The 22,123-nt window shown below is 46.7% G+C and overlaps 1 protein-coding gene across 4 annotated transcripts in view; it reads left to right on the top strand.

Annotated features, from left to right (window-relative positions):
- Window positions 1–22,123, top strand: part of LOC142579191 (glutamate receptor 1-like) — a 212,172-nt gene that overhangs the window by 158,784 nt on the left and 31,265 nt on the right. For all 4 annotated transcript variants that reach the window (XM_075689163.1, XM_075689164.1, XM_075689160.1 and 1 more), the window contains 5 exons: window positions 9,528–9,728; window positions 12,355–12,462; window positions 13,051–13,161; window positions 13,994–14,209; window positions 21,117–21,472. In XM_075689163.1, the coding sequence (XP_075545278.1) occupies window positions 9,528–9,728; window positions 12,355–12,462; window positions 13,051–13,161; window positions 13,994–14,209; window positions 21,117–21,472 (992 nt within the window). The remainder of the gene's footprint in view (window positions 1–9,527; window positions 9,729–12,354; window positions 12,463–13,050; window positions 13,162–13,993; window positions 14,210–21,116; window positions 21,473–22,123) is intronic.

Genomic DNA, 22,123 nt, shown 5'->3' with positions numbered 1-22,123 from the left:
GCCTCTTCTGTAAGTGGAACCTGCCAATAACCCCTGACAAGATCTAGGGTGGAAATAAACTGAGCGCTACTAACTTTCTCAAGGCGCTCCTCGATGTTAGGGATCGGATAAATTTGATCCTTAGTGATGGAATTAAGCCTGCGGTAGTCGACGCAAGGACGAGGTTCCTTGCCCGGTACCTCAACTAAAATCAAAGGGGAGGTATAATCACTCTCACCTGCCTCAATAACACCGAGCTGTAGCATTTTCTTTACCTCAGCCTCCATAATATCGCTCTGGCGGGGTGACACCCGATACGCCTTGGATCGTACTGGCTCTGGGGAGGTAAGTTCTATATCATGAGTAAGTACAGAAGTCCTACCAGGCCTCTCAGAGAACAGACCTTGAAACTCTTGTAATAGCTGGTGTAGTTCGGTTTTCTGCTCGGGCGACAGCGGTGCTTTACTGATAAGGTCACTAATGACTTGACCGGTGTCTTCCCTGTTCGTCACTGAGCCTAGTCCCGGAAGCTCGACCGGAAGCTCTTCAGGAACGTTTACCATCATGCACACCACTGCTTCCCTTTGTCTATAAGGTTTGAGCAGATTACAGTGGTAAACTTGCTGTGCTTTCCGCTTTCCTGGCAGACTTACCACGTAGTTAACGTCCGACAGTTTCTGAACAATTCGTGCTGGGCCCTCCCACTGCACGTCTAGTTTGTTGTTTAGCGATGTGCGCAATATCATGACCTCATCGCCCACCTCAAAACGACGGGCCCTGGCTGTCCGATCATAATAAACCTTGGCCCTCTGCTGGGCCTTTGTCATTGCTTCACCTGACAACTCCTGTGCCCTTCTTAAGCGTTCGAGGAGCTTAAGTACGTACTCCACCACGACTGGGTCGTCGCCCCTACCTTCCCACGATTCTCGAAGCATGCGAAGCGGAGATCGAAGCGAGCGACCGTACACCAGTTCAGCTGGCGAAAACCCCGCAGCCGCATGCGGCGCGGTCCTTAAAGCAAACATCACCCCAGGCAGACACAGCTCCCAGTCAGTTCGATGTTCTAAACACAACGCTCTCAACACGCGCTTCATGACGGAGTGGAGCTTCTCAACGGAATTCGACTGTGGGTGGTACACTGAGCTGTGTAGCAGCTTTACCCCACACCTTTCGAGAAAAGTTGTCGTCAAAGCGCTAGTAAACACTGTGCCCTGATCTGATTGGATTTCCGCAGGAAAACCAACTCGCGCAAATATGGACAGTAGTGCATTGACTATCTCAACTGAGCTGAGTTCTTTAAGCGGCACTGCTTCAGGGAACTTTGTCGCTGGGCAGATCACAGTCAAAATGTGTCTGTACCCCGTGGCTGTTACCGGCAGAGGTCCCACTGTATCAATAACGAGCCGTCTAAAAGGCTCCGTAATGATAGGTACCAATTTCAACGGCGCCCTCGATTTGTCCCCTGGTTTGCCCACCCGCTGACAGGTGTCACATGACCTCACGAAGTGGTCTGCGTCCCGAAAACACCCCGGCCAATAGTACTCTTGCAAGAGACGGTCCTTAGTTTTCTTAACTCCTAGGTGTCCGGACCACGAACCCCCGTGTGACAAGCGCAACAGATCCTGACGATAGCATTGAGGCACGATCAGCTGATCGAACTCCACTCCTCGGCGGTCTAGATACTTCCGGTACAGGACTCCACCTCTTTCCACAAAACGCGCAGTTTTCCTGGCGATACCTTCTTTGACATTGCAGCGCACGTTTTCCAGGCTGCCATCCTTTTTTTGCTCGGCTATCAAAGCCGACCGGCTGACTTTTAGCAACCTATTAAGTCCGTCTGACGTAGGCGCGATGAGCAAATCAGTAGATAGCTCTTCTAACTTTCCCGCATCGGGATTTTCCTCTCCGGTATCTGGTGCCTTTAACGTTACAGACTCAAGTTTATTCAGTTCGGGCGTGCTCTGAATATCAGCTTGCTGCGCCTCTGACCCTTTTTCGTTGTTTGATAACGTCGGCCCCGCAACTACCGCCTTTGCAGCGAGCTCCCGAACTTTCGATCTGGTTAAGGCCTGAACACTAGCTTCACCAAACAAAAGCCCCTTCTCGCGCAGGAGGTGATCGGACCTGTTTGAAAATAGGTACGGGTACTGGGGGGGCAGCATAGATGACACTGCCGCCTCCGTCTCAAGCGCTCCGAAAGGTCCTTCAATAAGCACTTTTGCTACCGGCAGACACACGCTATGAGCTTCCACGGCTTGCTTGATCCACGCGCACTCGCCCGTGAACATATGGGGTTCTACGTAAGACGGGTGAACTACATCCATCGTAGCTGCGGAATCGCGAAGCACTCGGCACTCTTTCCCGTTCACGAGGAGGTCTCGCATGTAAGGCTCGAGAAGCTTCATGTTCTCGTCAGTGCTGCCTATTGAAAAAAACACAACTTTTGGTGTTGTTTCCGGACACTGCGTCGAAAAGTGACCCGGCTTCTGGCACGTATAACAAACGCGCGCTTGCCTCATCTCGAACCGCTTTCTGCGTTCGGCTTCGGCTGCCGCCGTCTCCTTAGGTTCGGTCGCACTGCTTCCACTCGCATCCGCACTACGCGTGTTCCCCTTTGCTCTCATGGGTGTGAACTTCGGCCTCTCAAACTTCGAGCCAAATTCACCCTTTTGACCGTCCTTAGCTCCGCGAGCCCGACGCGTCACAAACTCCTCGGCTAGCTCAGCGGCTTTAGCCACCGTACAAACGTCTGGCCTATCCAAGACCCAGTATCGCACTTTCTCCGGTAACCGACTATAAAACTGTTCTAGCCCGAAGCACTGCAGAACTTTATCGTGGTCACCAAACGCTTTCTCTTCTTTGAGCCACTCCTGCATGTTTGACATAAGCCTATACGCAAACTCTGTATATGACTCACTTCTGCCTTTCTCATTTTCCCGAAACTTCCGACGGAACGCCTCCGCAGACAGCCGGTACTTTTTTAGCAGACTCGATTTTACTTTGTCGAAATCCTCTGCCTCCTCTCTATCCAAGCGAGCGACTACGTCGGCCGCCTCGCCGGGTAACAAAGTGAGCAAGCGCTGTGGCCACGTTTCCCGAGAGAACCCCTGCTTCTCGCACGTTCGCTCAAAGTTAACCAGGAACAAACCAATGTCCTCTCCAAGCTTAAACGGCCGCATCAGGTCAGTCATTTTGAACAATACGCGTTCTCCATGCACCGTGTGCCTGACTTCCATTACGAGCGCGTTCCATCTCTATCTCGAGACGCTTCATTTCCAACGCGTGTTGACGGTCGCGCTCTTTTTTCTCTTGTTGCTCTCGCTCTTTCTGTTCTTTACGTTCACGCTCTTCTTTTTCTTTCTGTTCTTTACGTTCACGCTCTTCTTTTTCTTTTTGCTCTTTAAGTTCGCGCTCCTGTCTATTTGCAGTCTCCCTCTCCTCAATGGTCTCAAGGCATTCCGACAGCTCGTCATCCTCAGCCTCTAACTCAAGAATAGCCTTTAGCAGTTCAGGTTTTCTTAGTTTGTCTGAGACATCCAGACCCAACTCTCTTGCAAGCTCCAACAATTTCGGTTTGCGCAACGACTTCAAATCCATGGCTGCTCTGAATGCTGCTTTCTCTACTGCTTACTATTGTCTTGCCGCAAACTAACCCGGCAGCAACGACAACCGCAATTACCAGCTCTGTTTCTGACACTAACAAAAGCCTGGCAAAGCTCAGAAGAAAAAGTCCCGCACTCACCAAACCTCGCAGCCAAGAGTCCAGCGCAGTCGTTCCGCTGCAGGCAACCAGTCATCACACAGGGCTCGTTGCACTGCTCCCGGATCGTCGTTGAGCTGCTCAGCATACAGTCAACTGCATATCTTCGCTGCTGGCCTCCGTTGTCGCGATCTCACCGCTGGCAGACAGTTGTTTGGATCCCACCGATGGCATCGGTTGTTGGGAACTCGGCGCTGACGCCCGTGGTTGTACCTGGGTCGCAAGCCCCAAGGGTAGCGTTGGCCTGGCGGCCTGGGGTACAACTGGAAGCATCCGAAGGTCCCGGCAAAGCATGAGTCGACTGGTAACAACAAAACAACTTGTTTATTTTAACATCGCAAAGAGTTGGCGGTCAGGTTGACCGAAGTAGAGAGACGGGAGAGCACTTTACTCAACAGAAGAAATCGGAGCCCTCCTTTTGGCGTCCGGGGGCAGCTGTTTTTATACTCTCGCAGTTGAGGGCAAGAAGGAACCCCTCAATAGACGAGCACGTGATTGTACAATGGGCTAATGGTGACGCACACTGTCGTAGCGCCGCCGGTCGGGCACAAAGACTGGGAGGAGAAGGTAACTTCGGCTCTCGTAGCGCCTCTGGTCGGGCACAATGACTGGAAGGAGAGGGTGACCCCCTGCTGTCGCATCGCCGCCGTTCGGGCACAATGGCACATACACTCACACACGCACATGAAGACACGTGGCATCGGAACATGCCTGGAAATGCCTGGAAACGCCTGGAAACGCCTGGCGGGGAGCGTTGCGGCGACGCCGAACGGGCCAAAATGTCTGCCGCCCCGCCGCAGTCGCGCCGGCAAAACCGCGCGTCGCAGGCGAAACGCAACAATACTGTTTTTCTCGTCCTTTATTTCTCCCCAAGAAGTTGATGCGTTGGCTAGGTCTCAAAAGCGAATGTCCCCATTAGAAAGCGGAAGCGGCACAGAATGAGGAAGTGAACAAGCCAAAAACATCGACAAAATCTAACATGGCAAGTGGTCATAGCCGTCCAAGCTGACTAATAACCACTTCCACCAATCCAGACTGCAACAATACGATACAACGGCGATTCCGGAGATCTCGTTGCTCTTATTTCAGCAATGGGCATTACGAGCACGGCACCAACGCAGCTGTAGTATCCGTTGTGACAACGACCATGAGTATAATAAAGTAAAAAGCATTTGTATCACTGCTTAGTGACAGTGGCTATGATAAAATACGTCTTTATGTTTGTTGCGTTTGCAGTAGATTTATCCCCAGCTGTTATCAACTCGATTCCCGCACTGTAGTTTCTGCGAGGGACGACTGTACGACGCTTCTGGGCTGCCGCCATGAAAGGAGTTCAGTGAAGGATAAAATCCACTTGCTTCAGACAGAAATTCCAGTACAACACAATGACCCGGGTAGCATTGGAGAAATCCTTCAAGCGTTCTAACATCCTGATTTCTGTGCAGCGATTCGCGCTTCTAGCACTGCCCGCCCGACTACAGTGCCGGTCTCCAGCATCAGCTCTGCTCATATTAGCAATTTGTGCTCATTTTTTTTCGTTTGACTCGTTTGTTTCATTTCGAGCTTCAAAATTTATTGCGTGTCTTTGTGGATAGCGTTTACTATTGTATAGAAGTGTCCCATTGATGACAGTTACAATTATTGCGGTAGTATTCTTTATTTCTTTTCTTCGTTCCCATTGATATACCTGAAGCTGCTAAAGTGACAACCGTCACACAGAAGGCGAAAGACAATCTACTCACAACAGCTGTGCATCAGAAGAGCTTAGCAAGTGTGATTTACTCCACAGTTCATCCCTTATGTCAACGTCATGTGTTTTCTGCGCTTTCATTTCGCGTTTCATTGCATAGCGAGATCGGGTATTTTAGATCTTTTTGAACAGTGTTAACTTTCCTAGCGCGCATTCTCTGATTCTTGTTGAGGCTATTCAGAGAAACAATGTAGCCGACAAATATAACATCTAAATCTACATTCAACATCGTGTTAGAAAAAGAAAAGCGCATAAACAAACGGTGCAAATACAAGCACGTAATTAAAAAGAATTAGCTGCGGCTTAGCTCAGGTAACCATGGATATGCAAAGCAAAAGCTCGGTTTAGCCTGGTTAAGTGTTGGTTTCAGATGGTTTACCTTTGATTTAGCTGTAATTATTATACCTAGGTATACAATCATCGTTAAGCCAGGTATGACGGCTGTGCCTAAGTCGGTGGTTAGGCATGACTGTGATTAGGCTTGGGTAGACACGCATCGTTGGACAGTGCGACACCTGTTGTACCACAGGGAAAGCGCAAGTGCTAGTCATATAAAGAGACGCCGCGAACATGCCCAACGTCGAAGCACAGACGGGCAAGGCGAGAACATTGATCTCGACGGTGCGACGCCTGTTGAATTCCGGACCCTCTCCGGTGAAGCTGCTCGCCGGGCGATATCCGCGGGGTGGTCAGACGCCGCTTGGCGACGACGGCTCAAAGCCTCCCGCTCCCGCGCAACGCTCAGAGACGACGGCCCGGCCTCGCTCTCGTCCATGGCCAAGCTCGCACTGACTAGGCGAGCGCGGTGTTCCTCTTAGCCAGGCGCGCGGGGAGTCACGTGGTCAGGCGGCGACCCAGCTGCGGAGAGCGCATGCGCCAAACCGGTGGCAGTGGCAGTGGAGCTCGGCGCGGCGAGTCACGTGGTGCGTTGTCAAGGCTAGGGCAAAGCTGCGGTCAAATGAAGGTCAAATTGCTGGCGACGGGGAAGCTCGGCTTGACGCGGTTAGTAAAGCTTCCCCATTAAAAAAAATCGGCAATTAAGTAGCCCTTCCTATTACTGCTATGGTAAGATTGCAAATGGACCTTGCCAAGGCACTGCAAGAGCTTGAAATGAAGAAACGTGAAGTCATTGCTGAGTTTTCTGCAGCACTACAGCAGCGAGGATTGAGTGAACAAGGAACCGTCAACCTCACACGATAATACTTCTCATGCTACACTATATACAGCCGGAATTCACACATTTCCATCGTATCGCACTGTCGTTACTACTGCTTTCACATCCACGAACCAATTTTGCATTCATCTGCGCTTGCGCTGTACATTCAGAACTGCTGCTTCACGGAAAGCACTTACACTACCACTTATTCCCTCACCGATGCGCATGTCGCCTGTAAAACGAGGACAGTGGAAAGTGAACACTGTTATCCGTGGCCATAAAGCGATGGTGTCCTTGCGACGACTTCGAAGCAGGACGCGAATGTCTGGCGACGCTGTGGTGCACACTTCGCCCGAGAAAATAGGTTACACAATTATTCCCTCAAAGCCGCACTTGAATAGGTTTGATTACATTCTGACACCCGTTACGACACATAACGTCTATAATCCGAAGAGCAGGAGCGTCCTTGCATACCTCACAACCAACGGCGTTCCCGAACGTGCTAGCTTCCATACCTGTGATATATTAGACTGAAAGGGGCAAGTTTCTCAACTGCGGTCATGTTTCCATATTGCCCTGAACGCTCCTAGCTGCCCCAAAATATCTTCTACGGGCAAGATAAAAAAGCATCTTATACAGCAAAAATGGAAGCTGATCTAAGCACCTTTTATGCCCAGAAAGATATGGAACAAGTGACGTAAATAAGCAAGCGCCGAAGAAAATTCACAAATATGCTAATATATGCCCGGTGAGCACCTTCTCAGACGTGAAATACGAGTGCATGTGCCGCGAAAAAAAAAAAGAAGAGCACTCGCGAAAGTCTTTTTGCTAAGAGAAGATGTACTCGCTCATATATTATTGTTGCGCCCTTGATCATGCCTGCCAAAGGAGGGCGCATTTACATGTAAATCCATCGCCTTCTGATAACGCCCACTAGCGCGTTACGAGCAAAATATGCCCAAAAAAGAAGGATCTCGAATGCCTGTGATCCATTCCGCGCACCGTTGATGTATTGGGTGATTTTCCATTCAGAATATTTGCAGACCGGGCTTGTTTGAAGCCGCGGTACATCTCTTTGAAGTTTTGAGGTAAAGAAACAACGCTCGAGATATGCGGGCTTTATTGCGGTAGTGTTTCTGCACGTCCTTTTTGAAAGCTTTTAATGGAGGGAAGGCTCGATGGACACGTTTGTGTGCCTTAGGGTATACGCATACTGAATATGCATTCTGGTCGGACTCAAACAGAATACTGCAGATACGTCAACATTCGAAAATGCCTCGACCTCCAATTTGAATATCCTTGAGATATTGGGAAGTTGTATGGACGAGCACCGTGCATACTAACCTTGGGAGCTTTTTCAGCAATTTTTTTATTATTAAGATTTCGTTAAGATTTTTTTGTCTAAATAGACTTCATATGTGCCACTGATGAGGTGAGTTCTGTAACTACCGTAGCCGTGACTGTCAGCTAGCTAACTACTACACATGCTGACAGAACTGCAAGCACATAAATGCTTCGAGCCCTTTTGTTATACTCCAGCAGAATTTTATTGAGAGTTATAAATCTCGACGGTGGCGTATAGAATAAAAAACAAAATCAGAGTCATTCTAGTCTATGAAGGTGGGTGATTAGCGAAGCTATGTATGGTGATAAATATGTTGATAATGGTAGTGTAATGAAGACACAAGCCCCAATAAATTTCGTTCTCTTACGACTTTTTGTTGTTTCACTAAATTGCATACTCAGTGCGGTTTCTTAGTTTTTAACCTTCTTTTGTTTGCTTTTTTAGGATTTATTAGTTGGTCACCAAGGGGGCTATCGCTTTCTGATCGCTATGACACAAGGCCAGTGGCTCTATGGCGACACTGGAAAGGTTCTTGGCCAATATGAGGTCTATACGCGACCGGTGAAGTGTCGTGGGCGCACTGATGTTTGTTTAACATTGTATGCCGAACCTTTTCAAGAGAAACGCCACGGACCACATTCCTTCTGGCCGAGACACGTCTATGCTTAAATCACCTACAATCAATAGAGAAGTGGATTCGGTAGGGCTGATACAAAGGTGCATACACGATTGGTGTTTGCGGCGCCATCTTCGTCCGTATTACGTGCCACCCGCCGTCGCCATGCACATTCCCGCTCCTGTTCACGACGCGCTGTTCTTCCGCAGTCCTCGCCGCACGCGGCCTACCCATCGCACGGATGGAAGCGAAGTGAGATAAGGTAATGTGGTTTGCCTAGAGAGCCTGTGGCGTAAAAGCACAATCCCTATTAAACAGTGTCTATTCCGGGGTTACTTTTTTCAGTACAATATTTTGTTATCACAACACGTTTTGACACCTCTCGCGATCGAACACAGCTAGGGCACACCCAGCGGTACGCTTTTTGCTTTATGCTTTAGCTCTTTTATATCTGGCGTGGCCACCATCTTTTATGACTACGCACACAAACCGCCAGGACCTAGCATATAACAGCTCTGCTGTAAAAAATCTAGCGATATCTATCCTATTCTCAGTAGCCACACGCTTACATACTGACGATCTTATAGTGCAGTGATGATGCATATTTATTTATATAGAGGATTAATGTACGGGGCGTCAATTTGGTGACAAGATACGCCACTGCCGCAGCGATGTGCGAAGTTGGCGCCATTCACCGCCGTGCCGTGACGTGGCGAGGAAGCGAAGACGAGGCGAAGGGGAGAGGGAGCGATGGCGTAAAGGAGTAAGGGTAGGCAGCGGTTATTGGGACATCAGCGTGGACACCGAAATAACAGTCATGCTTTGCAACTTTTAATTAGAGCTGCTTACGCACACTTATTTGACATAGCTGTTAAAGCAACAAAGCAATGGCTTCGCTTAAACTGCATACCTTTCTTGCAGGCCGACGTGGCGCTGATGCATGACGCAACAAAAGTGATCCTGGACACGTACAGTCGCTTGCTGAAGAACAAGTCGGACATCTTCCGCAACAACTTTCGCAGAGGGGAAGTGTACAACCGTGGAATGAAAGGCATCGACTGCCAAAGCTGGCCTGCCGTCACATGGGAGCACGGGAAGGCTATCGCCGAGTTTCTGAGACAGGTGAGAGGCAACTGGTGACTTAACCTGCAGATGACAGCAATGCGCCAAGGAGCTATAGTTAGCTCTTCGTGTAGGCAAAATTCACTAATCAGCCATATTGTCGGAGTGCGGCGCACAAATCTATCTCAAAAACGCGTAAGCTCTGCCTTTCCATAACTGCAAAAGAACTTACTGCATCCGATACTCTTTAGGGCGGCGTTACATTCCGTAAGGGCCGTGTGGATTAAATAGAAACTCAATATTATTAACCGTTATTGAATCAATCAGGAGCCGTAAACCACCAATCATTAAGATTCTCTTCAGTGCAATTTTGGACGCGTACAATAGGGTTTTGAAATGTAAATATATGCCACTACGGGTCTCTTAGGCTGGATATCTCAATGGCATTCCGTTTCAGGAGGCTGCAGGTGAGCCATGGGGATTACTGAAGACTTGCAAGCATTGGATTAGGAGCCTTGAGCACTTGCTTCCTATTCGCGCAAACACCACTGGCCCTTTGGTCGTCCCAGATATCATAGACGCAGATCACGAGCTATAGAGCTTGACTTTGGTGTCACGGCGCTTCACTGCACTTCCTCTTTTCTTTTTTCTATTTCCCCTTTCCCTTATCCCCAGTGAAGGGTAGCAAACAGGACGCTCGTCTGGTTGACCTGCCTGCCTTTGCTCTTTTTGCTAGTTCTCTCTCTCTCTTTCTATGTATAGTTTAAGATTTACTTTAGCTCTCCTTGAGGTAAAATATACGTTCCGAGATGAATGAATATAAAATTTTACGGAGAGTACACCAGAAAGGATTCAATAAGACTAGGGAAAGAAAAATTTGAAAAATTTGTATGCTTCTTCGACTACATTCAGGAGTTTCCCTCAGGCTTTCCTTTTTTTTCTTTAAAAGAACTATGATATCGGTGTGTAGAAAATAACGACCTTCGTATCACTTTGGACTCTCAGCATGTCTTCGATAGGGCAAGTTCAACGGAGTTATTCAAGAACTAAGACAACTTCGCGTTTTCGTTTTTGTTTCGTTATTTAATTTGACAATTTGTGAATCCGCTGTTGACCTTGAACTTCACATTCTACATCGTTAATCCGACAGAAAAAGAAGAAAATCACCGACGCGTTAAAACGCATATCGGCATTGTTTTCCTGCATCAGAACAGGGTATAAATCTTGAAAAAATGCTATGAAATATCGCGGCGACGACCGAGTCTCTGGGCGTCAGTAACTGTTACCGTTGGCCACCCCCTCCCCTCGACGTGATATGCCCGTTGAAGTAATCACTTGTTAATCTAAATCCCCTCTCGTACAGGCTAGCGGTCTAGTTGCATATGTGCAACCTATCTCAATCTGCTGCCGACGCAGGCAAAATACATATAACCAAATCTCTATCTGCAACAAGTTGAACACAACAGAAGATTAATGAAAACGCTTGCAAAGACGCACTACACTCGTTCATGCGCAGGGAGCAAAATCCTCTTGGCTTGTAATGATCTGACTTGGCCATGATTCTGCTTTTCTTTACCGGTAGTCTCATTTCGTGCTTCAGTGTATCTGCACCCGGAAAGAAATCAAAATTTTCTATTTTCTTTCTTCTTTTGGCAACGTAAGAGCTCAAACGGCGTCATACCAGAGTAGCAAAAACACTAAACAAATTCTCGTTCAATCTTTTTCTATGATTTATGGGTCTGCACAGCGAATCTCGATAGGCATGCGACTAAACTTCACCGAACACTACTATATAACTTCATTTGCAAATTGCTTATAACTATGTTTTTTCTACTGCGTTCACTTGCTCCGCCAGGCACAAGCTGGCTATAGTGATTGAATTTAAATATAAATAAACATACATTCTCTCTATATATTCCAGGAATAGTTGGTTTCTAAAAAAAAGGCATCTGAACGCAAAAGCTGCTGCTGCTGCTGAGGTTACTATGTCGCCTGGAAACGAGGCTCACGCACATAGTTAAAGCGAGACGGCCATTAAAGTTTGGGTGAGGAGAATTGCGCGATTAAGTCTTGTATAATGACAGACCCGGAACGGTGTTTACCCTACACAAATGCTTGCTGGGAAACTTCTGCCGTATTTACTAATATTCACAAATGCTCTCAGCCTCGAAGCTCCAGCTCAACAATTAGGCTAATAGAGAGGGAGAGAAAAATGGGAGAGAGGAGAGACAAGGAGGTTAATAACCTACCCAATCCTGCACTGGGGGAAAAGGCATAGTTGGATGAAAAAAGAGAGAAAGGGCAGAAAAGCTTTGCGAATTCAGCCCCTGCGCCCGAATTAAGAAGCGCTTTGTTCTTAAGTGCTTTTTCCCATTGGCTGGTGTTGTTCGATATTAACATTCCGTCACTGCGATTGCTCGAATGAAGAGTTCCAGCTCAGGCTTTTTTTGTGTGTGTGTGAAAAGGGGCGGTGCTGCTCGGAAAGTACTGCCTTCATAAAGATTCCTCTGTTGTTTTCTTACTTTTTTGTTTTCATTGACATTTGTCGTGCCCCTTATAATAGAAACATATTGTTATATTCGCGTTTCTTTCTCTTGAAACAATTCACCATTATTAAAGAAAAGTATGAGGGCTATTCGCAGTTATATGAGTACCCGAAGATCAATGTTCTTGTATTCTTTTGCAGACGCACATAATTGGCCTTACAGGAAACATATCATTTGATGCGCAAGGAAATCGTGTGAATTTTACTATCGACGTAGTTGAAATGACGATGAACAGTGAAATGGTGAAGGTAAGCCCATGTTTCTGTATTATAAGTGTCATTCAAATTTTCTGGGTTTTTTTCATATTAAAAAGCACACATGTAGACTTTGATGATTTACTCATAAAAGGAGATGCTTAAAACAGTCATATTGTATTACTGCATTAAATAAAATACTATTGCCATACATGAGATTTCATTTCAGTTAATATATTTGATAATATTGAAAACGCTGTACAACATGTGATTGTTGATTTAATATGCAGGAACGACATGAAGAAATTCGCAAATAAGAACATGTGTACATTAACACACACACAATAACGAACACTATCAGTGTGCTTGAATCGATGAGCAATGTAGGGGGCGCAACAAGGCATTTGGTATGATGTGCACATAAGTCTTCAGCCAAAAAGAAACAAGCAATTGAAGAAAAAAATAGAATAAGCAAAGTAAAAGTCAGTCACGAATTTCGGGACACTTGTACAATCAGTTCACATATGGTGAGCAGGTATGCGCGGCAAATGTGAGGTGACGGGGCGTCCGTTTGTGACCTCTGCTTGGCGACCACCAACCTTTAATGCGCTTATGATTATGAGGACATCTTTCTATCCCTAGATTGCGGAGTGGAGTGACTCGTCTGGTTTACATCCTCATCCACCAAAGTACAAACGAGTAAAACAAGACAGTGAACTAGAAAACAAAACATATATTGTGACTAGCATTTTGGTAAGTCACGCTGTTCGTATATCTTTTATTTCCTAATTTACTTCATAGAATATTCATGTTTTACAAATGCCGGTATTTACTAAAGTGCACTGACGACTTGCGAGACGGAAGCAATTACTTAGCAATAAGTTCTCGCGGTTTTCTTTAGGCACGCCACACATTGCTTTCGCCGGGCTACTTAATGCATCTCTGTATCTTTGAATACCGTCACCGCTGCACGCCTTAGTGCAGCAAACAACTGGCAGTGACAACGTGATGCGATGGTTTCACCTTCGAACTCAGGGTGAAGGCAGTGCTGTTTTAGGCGTATAAATGGGCGAATAATAATAACATTGAATAAGCTTGATGATCGATTTTCATTTAGAGTGCAAAGAATAATTGCTATAGTAGGATAGCTGTAATATTCACGTCATTTAAATTCAGTTGTAAATACCACGCTGCGGTGCTCAAAGTATCGAATATATGCAGATAATGAGATAAAGACTGATGATTGCATTTCTCCACATAGATGGCATTGTTTCCTGTCTTATAAACCGCAAGAAAAGAGCATCAACAAATACAGAAAAAGAAATTTCGGCACCTGATATTGCCTGATATATTTTTGTCAAACTGTATCATAATGGCAAGGTAGCTCAAGAAGCATATCTTAGGCCGAATTCACTTTCACACTCATCGTATCAGAAAAAAAACCTTACTCACGCCACCAGGCCATTTAAATATATGGAGACAGAATTACCGTGTTTTTACTTTGCAGAATCAGACAAACGGATTCTTGCTAGTGCTTATTATTACAACCTAGATACTAAACACAGCTTTCTTTTTTCATCGGTAGGAGGAGCCATACCTGATGTTCAAGAAGCCCGAACCAGGGCAAGTTCTAGTTGGGAATGATCAGTTTGAAGGATACTGCAAAGATCTGGCCGATCTAATAGCTGACCAAGTCAAAGTCAACTACATCCTGAAGCTTGTCAACGACTCCAAGTACGGGGGTCGCGATGTCAACTCTCCTGCCGGATGGAATGGGATGGTCGGCGAGCTTATCCGCCAGGTGAGAAGTGCGTGGGATAAAGTTTACATGAATTCACAAACAAACAAACAAAAATAAGTTGTCTCACATGTTCGCCATATAACACAAACACTTCAACCTAAACTTTATGCTCCCCTGCAGCCCTGTGCTCAGACAAACTGCTCTCACTACTAAAATACACTGTAGATCAGCTCGAAACCATTCCGACTGATAATATGGAGAACTCCTTGTTCCACATAGCACAAATATTTTATGATCTCACGTGATCGCAAATGTTTTGCAAGTAATCTATAATCATACAACACTATCGGGTATACGAGTTATGTGGCATCTGTACCGAAGTTGCCCGGAATAGGCGAAAGTACACGTGCCTGGAGGCACCAAGCCTCTCTCGCTGAGACGCGCAGGCACACCTTATATATTCCCGTGTCCTCCGTAATAATTATATTCATACGTATAATAAACACAAAAGCAAAAAGGGAGGTGGAAACGTAAATATTGGCTCCTATCTTCTGGTCGGCTGCATATAATCTTTGTGAATGAGGCCCAACGTATTTAGATATCGTGCGGAAATGTACACATGCTAGGTGGCTACATACTAAAAATTAATATATATTATTACATTAACTGGAACGTAAAGAGCATGGACCTTAAGTTGCTCGCGGCAATTAGCGTACCATCTAGGCGTCGTTCGAATCGATTCGTTAATTAGCTGCTCCAAAGAAAGCAGCCCTATTATCAGCAACGCGTTAGGGCGCTCGTCGAGTGCCTTAATCACAAATGCAATTTATTCTACTGTCTCAGTGCATACGTTTTTCAATCTGAAATAAAGAATATTAAAGGGAATGTGAATGAGTTATTGTCGGGAAATGTTTTCTTGCAGAAAATTTTCATTACGAACACCCACGGCCTTTTTGCTGCTGAAAAAAAAATGCGCGAATTTTTTCATGACTTTCGCAGACGGCATTCCCAAAAGCGTTAAAGCGAGATCACTTCAGTGGAAACGAATAATTACCGCCAATGCGGAGACTATCAAAGATGCTCAACGAGAACTGAGCTGTCTGTATGAAATGACCATCTATTTTAGTTCGTAGCCACCGCTATCAGCCAAAGTATGAAACAGTTAGGTGATAGGATCACTGAGATGCAAAGCAAGATGACGACCTTAGAAGCAAACACCAACCAGCGGTTGGTCAAAATAGAATCATTTTTCTAGTTTGTTGTGGGTCCGGTAGCGCCACCGAAACCACCTATACGTCTTTCTGACCCAACAGCTAGCAACATAGCCCGATTCTATCCCCACCTAGGGTCGGTGTCCAGCTCGTAAGAGATGGCTCCGCCCCTTGAGACATTCCGAATTTGGCAATGGAACTATAGGGGCTTTTCTAGGAAGAAGGCTCCCCTACAGCAATATCTACGCAGTTGTGAAAAGATGCCCCAAATTATCTTATTACAGGAAACCCTCTCGCCTGGCATCTCGATGACTGGGTTTTGCTCGGTCGCCGTACAGTCGGGGGGAAAGGGGGGTATGTACTCTCGTTAGTAAGGAACTCACTCATGTGACACATGATCTCAAATTGGCTGGTAGTAATATTGAGTATGTTGAGAATATTGAGAATATTGAGATTATACCTGGTCGGGTCAACCGAGGCAGCATATATGTTCTTAACATATATGGTAGTCCCAACGAAAAAAGGCAAAGATTTAAGATTCTGCTCCGCAAAGCCGTAGACATGGCAGGCTCAAGCCCTCTTATCGTCACAGGGGACTTTAATGTCCTGCTTCATGTCTGGGGTTATAAATATGATGCCAGTAAGGGTAAGCATCTCTGGCAGAATGGATCTGGACCTGACGCTGATCAGTTACCCTAACTTTCATACCCGAATCGGGACATCCACGTGTAGATACTCTACCCCCGATCTCATCTTCGTCAAGAACGTGACTGAGGCTAAATGGAATTACTTGGCTGAGAACCTTGGTAGGGACCACTATATTTGTGACGCCCAGCTTCCTATCGTGGGTAAAAAACAGCACGAATTCTCGTACACGGACTGGGATAAATTCCGCAAGCTTCGCGAGGAGAGGCCTTTCTCAGATTGCCGACCTACCATAGAGCAATGGATGGTTCAGGTCCAAGAGGACGTTCGGTGTGCAACCTCTAAGGTCTGCACCGACCTTCCTGTTGAGAAAATGGATAGCAGGTTAGCCCATCTGTTAGAGGCCAAACAGTCCATTCTCAACAGATGGAAGTGTCGACGATTTAAGCGTAGACTACGCAAAAATATATCTGATATTAACAAACACATTGAGGAGCGTTGTGTAACCCTCTCTAAACAGCAGTGGGACGAGGTTTGCAATTCGATAGACGGCCAAATGCGCAATGGTAAAACTTGGAGCTTGCTTAAGCATCTTCTTAACGAGACCAATACTAAGACTAATAAGAGGCATGTCATTGGTAGAACCATACATGAGGCTGCACGAATGACCTCTGAGGACGAATTAATCCGCACGCTTGCTAACAAATATCTCCCAGTCGGCTCAGGGTGGTCTCCTGTACATCTCGATTACCAGGGTCAGGCCAATTCCCACCTGGATGCGGAGTTTGGCGTTGAGGAAATCCGTAGCGTGCTACATAGACTCAATGGTAGATCCGCACCCGGCCCGGATGGCATCTCCAACAAGGCGTTGCAAAATCTGGATGACAAATCAATCGAATACCTCACAGAGGACATTAATTAAATTTGGAGGAATGGAACCGTCCCATTACCTTGGAAGACTGCTCTCGCAGTACTCATCCACAAACCTCGCAAAACACCTAGCGTTGACAACTTGAGGCCCATCTCGCTTACATCCTGTGTGGGTAAGGTAGCGGAGCATGCAGTCCTGAATCGGCTCTCCCGGTTCCTGGAGAATAACTACATTTACCCCCACAGTATGATAGGATTCAGACCAGGCCTATCCAAACAGGATACCTTGAAACTGATTAAGCACGAAATCATAGACAACGACTCTAGCGACACTCGGGCCGTTTTGGGACTTGATCTTCAGAAGGCCTTTGACAGCGTTCTACATTCGCATATCCTAGCCTCGATATCTCGGCTCAATCTGGGTGAGAGATTTTACAACTATGTTAGATCGTTCCTCTCGGATAGGAAGGCTACCCTCCGGGTGGCCGATCTCGAATCACAACTGCTGGAACTTGGCGAGAGGGTCACTCCACAGGAGTCTGTCGTTTCCCCCTGTTTATTCAATATAGCCATGGTCGACCTAAGCAGAAAGCTTCTCGAGATTAAAGTCATGAAACACACTATGTATGCTGACGATATAACTATATGGTGCACAGGAGGCAATAACGGTCAGGTTGAGGGAGCCTTACGGGAGGCCAAACACGCTATCGAAACCTATCTCGAACCCACCGGTCTCAGATGCTCCCCCTTGAAGTCGGAACTCTTGCTGTATAGTCCCAAGAAACGCGGTCCAAGGCCCAAGGGGTGGACATCGTTAGAAGACAGAGGCATTAACCTATATACAAGAAACGGTTGCCCTATACCCAGAGTCGATTCAATCAAGGTCTTGGGCATGATCGTTGAGTCAGGGGGCACAAATGGCAAGACTATACACAAGCTAATTGCTAAAACTGAAAGTGCTGTTCGTTTGGTTCAGAGGGTATCAAATTGGCATCATGGACTCAAGTAGGATAACCTCATTCGACTAATGCATGCCTTTTTTCTGTGCCACTTTACATACGTGGCAGCCATGCATCGATGGAAACGGGCAGAGCGGGATAAATTTAATGCACAGATTAGGAATATTACTGAGCGAGTTCTCGGATGACCCGTATACACTTGTACGGAGCGCTTAATGAAGCTTGGCATTCATAACACTCTTGAAAAGATTGCAGAGGCCGAGGAGCGCGCACAGCTAAGTCGCCTCACTGCAACGAAGGCAGGGAGATACATCTTGCAGGAACTCGGGTATCACCCTACAGAGTAGCGGAGGAGTTCTCTGACGTTCCTCCGTCGATTCGTGAGAAGATTACGGTCGCGCCAATACCTAGGAACATGCACCCCGATCATAATCGCGGTAGTAGGAGGGCAAGGGTGGCCAACCTCCTTAGGCAAATACACAGTGATCAGCGACAGGTCAGCTTTGTGGATGCCGCTACTCGTAAGGGATGTCGAGCGTTCACCATCGTCACTGTCGATGGTCGGCAAAGAATCACCAATGCTGCCTCGGTTCGGACTAGGGACTCTGAAATAGCTGAACAAATGGCTATTGCACTAGCCCTGCTGGATAGCTCACGGGATGTCATCTATAGTGATTCAAGATCTGCAGTAAGAGCATTTGAAAAAAGGACCGTTTCCAAACTGACCCTCAGACTTCTTTGGGGCAAGGCAATCACGCACCGCTTCATTTATTGGTTTCCCGCCCATCCGGGTCAGATAAAAGGTGTTCCTCCCAACCTCAACGAGTCGGCTCACGGGGCTGCGCGTGAACTTGTCCACCGCGCTACCCTCGACCAATCGGAAGCCGACTCCCCAGAGAACAAGGACACGTCCTCCACCTACAACGAGATTATTAAACACTACTATCTCAGCCGTAAAACCTACTTTGTTCCTCATCCGCAGCTCAATAGAGCTCAAGCATTAACGCTCCGTCTACTACAAACGAATGCCTATCCCAATCCATCGCTCTTACATAAAATCTATCCGGATACTTACACCATTGCTACCTGCCACGATTGTGGAGAAATAGCCACGTTAGACCACATGCTCTGGCGGTGTGCCAGGTCACGCTCTGTCATCGATAACAGCTCGGTAAGATGGGAGGTGGTTCTCCGCAGCCCTCTTTTGGCTGACCAACTCTGGGCTGTCTAGCAGGCCCAGGATGCGGCCGAGAGGCTCGGCCTTCCAGTTCCCACGTGGGAGTGGCCCGCTTCGGGAAGACTCACGATCTGCAGGACTTCATTAAAGTTTTACCATACCATACGCTTAGACGAAGTTCTGTTTACTTCTTGCATATTGAGGGATGGAAAAGTATCACCGCTATAACGTAATGAACACATTTGCGTCTCAATGTTGTATAAGCTTACAGTATACACTAAAAAAAAAGAAATAAGAATGTTTCTGCCTCTGTGATTGATAACTATGTAACGGGAACTACTGAAGTGTTTTCTTGGTCTATTAAGTTCTGAACGCGCATGTATTGGTGCTGTTTAGCGCAAATTATGTACGTAAGAATAGCACGTGCTTCTTATAACTCCCCTAGGGGACACACAACAATTTTATGCAAGGGGTAAAAAACATTGGTGGACTCATATGACAGTGCAGAAGCACAGCACTTGTCTATCCAGCGAAGCTCTTAAGTTAACGTTTCGAAATTTCCCCTACAAGATAACACAAGCCAAAATTAGCAGAGGGTTATAACGATGCGTGTGCGATGTATCTGTGTGAAAAATTTCGCCCGTTTATTTACACCAAAACCTTTAAAATGCTTCAATACCTAAAATTGCGTTTTCCGCGACTGTCGTCTAGCCTCGTAGTCCACGTGGGCTCTACAAATTGCTCTCCGAAATTGATAGCTCGCCCAAATTTTTTACAAGCCCACTTTCCAGCTTCCTGAACTAACTACCCAATATGCTCGGCAGTTATTTTGTGATAATCTTTTTCGATTCTCTGCAAGCCGTGAGGCGTGCAAGAATTAGCACACTTCTGGCACTATTAGTGGCTATATCAGGCGCGCAAGAAAATTTAAGTTGAACTGGCACGTTTTCTGAAATCTATACTCTAATCTTACAAGATTTAAACCTGACACACCCAGTATTTTCCGTGAGAAGATCCTATAAGCCTCGAAGTCAGCCTGAACATGCAGTTGCTGAAGCTAGCTTAAATTCCCACAGCATGCTTAGATTGTCGCAATGCCGTGTTACTTTCCCATGCACCCTCCTTATCGATTCCAACGTTGCCACTAATTATAAGCTGACGAAGTTTCGCTGCCTAAATGGATGCATATCTGCAATTTATGCGGTGGCGTTTACACTCAAGAATTACTATTTAATTAGTAATAGGGTGTGTCTTCTACGCAGACAGACAGACAAATAACTTCTGACGTCGTGGAATGAAACATTGCGGCGGCCGGACTTTAATGACGCCAATGTACGTGCACGTTTAAAGTCACAGTGTCCCCCTCACGTTAGTGTAATGACGCGTGTGATGAATCTAGCTAGTCAGAATAAATCTGGAGGCCCTGGCAGCAGCGTCTCACAGCTAACTTCGACGTTGAGGAGCTCACGGGTGTTAAATTGAATCAAGCACGTAGCCTGAATGCGGTTTAGTTGTTTTCTGAGGTTATACGGAAAGTGCTACGCATATAGATTTTCTACCCCGTCTACTCAACTGCAAATGGCTCCGGCCACGTGTGGCAGCGAACTGTTAAAAATAGGAAGGAATAATTTCATATATTACCATCCTTCACTCATGCTACAATATAGCTGGTTCAAACGTATTGTTAGGCTGGTTATCCTGTCATGGCAATAAACGGCTGTAGAGTATGCGAAGGACAAGTAATGACACGAAGACGATAACAAGGCTCCTTTTGGTTGTCTCCGTCTAACTTACTGGTCATGGTGTCCTTTGGCGCCGTTTGCAGGCATTGCAATATAGCGTTTTGAGAAGCCAGCGACGTGCTGTATATTTCGCCGCCACAGTAAATAAGTAATTAAATCAAGACAGCAAGGGCTATTTGAGTTGGCAGTTGCGCAGGCACGTTTCCCCGAAGGTTTTGTCGCTTGTGTCAGGAAGTTGGTACGGCAAGATGATACAATGCTTTCATCTCATTGAACTTTACATCGACCTTGGCGACAAAATAGCCAGATCGGGCTGACAAACAGACATGCTTATGTCTGTTGTTCAATGTGGTTCTCTTGCAGGAGGCGGACATTGCTATCGCACCCCTGACTATCACGTCAGCCCGGGAGCGGGTTATCGACTTCACTAAGCCCTTCATGTCGTTGGGAATCAGCATCATGATCAAGAAGCCCATGAAAATGAAGCCCGGCGTGTTCTCCTTCATGAACCCGCTGTCGCGAGAGATCTGGATGTGCATCATATTCGCCTACGTTGGCGTCTCGGTGGTGCTCTTCCTCGTCAGCCGGTTCTCGCCACACGAGTGGCGCTACGAGGAGACGTTCGTGGGGCCCTCGGTGTCCAACGACTTCTCGCTCTACAACAGTCTCTGGTTCTCCCTGGGAGCCTTCATGCAACAGGGGTGCGACATCTGCCCCAGGTAGGCCACCCCGGGAGCCCGCCGTGCACTGACGGCACCATTCGCAAACCGTATCGTGTGCTGCTGCCTTACATATAATGCAGAACTATTGCGTAAACGTGCTCGAGGAGAAAGTACTGGGAAGATATGGGTTCCAGAATCAACCGCGGCTCTCGAGCCACAACAACGAAACAAAATGCGGAGTAGCCTTAGCTTAATATATATTCTGAATAAAACTAGCCTAGCTCTGCACGCAGGTGAACCACGTAGCGTGCCAGCTGCTGTACTTCCCCAGCAGCCCCCGATTGTAGGCCACAACAGGGATAAATAAAACTGGCAATCAGAACGATGCAAAAATCTTTACAACCTTCACTCGCACTTAAGTTTCTCATACATTAGTACTGCTATACTGCCGAAATAGCATGGGTGATGCTTAAATAAATAAAGAACATTTAGGGAGAAAACTCATGTCCGTCTTTCTTGAAAACAAGGCGCTACATCGCGTTCGATGAGGAACGATGACACCTCGTCTTTGCACAACAACGAATAAGCAGACGTGGGTCAACGAGGCTAAGCAAAACACGCCATAAGAAAGCCTGTAAGGCAAGAAACCAGCTATCACCGTGTTGCGCTCTGTTCGACTAATATTCCGTGCCTACTGGGTCGCGCACC

Source organism: Dermacentor variabilis, chromosome 4 (genome assembly GCF_050947875.1).
Source record: "Dermacentor variabilis isolate Ectoservices chromosome 4, ASM5094787v1, whole genome shotgun sequence".
NCBI classification, from domain to species: Eukaryota; Metazoa; Arthropoda; class Arachnida; order Ixodida; family Ixodidae; genus Dermacentor; species Dermacentor variabilis.
This window is presented reverse-complemented; position numbering and strand designations above follow the sequence as displayed.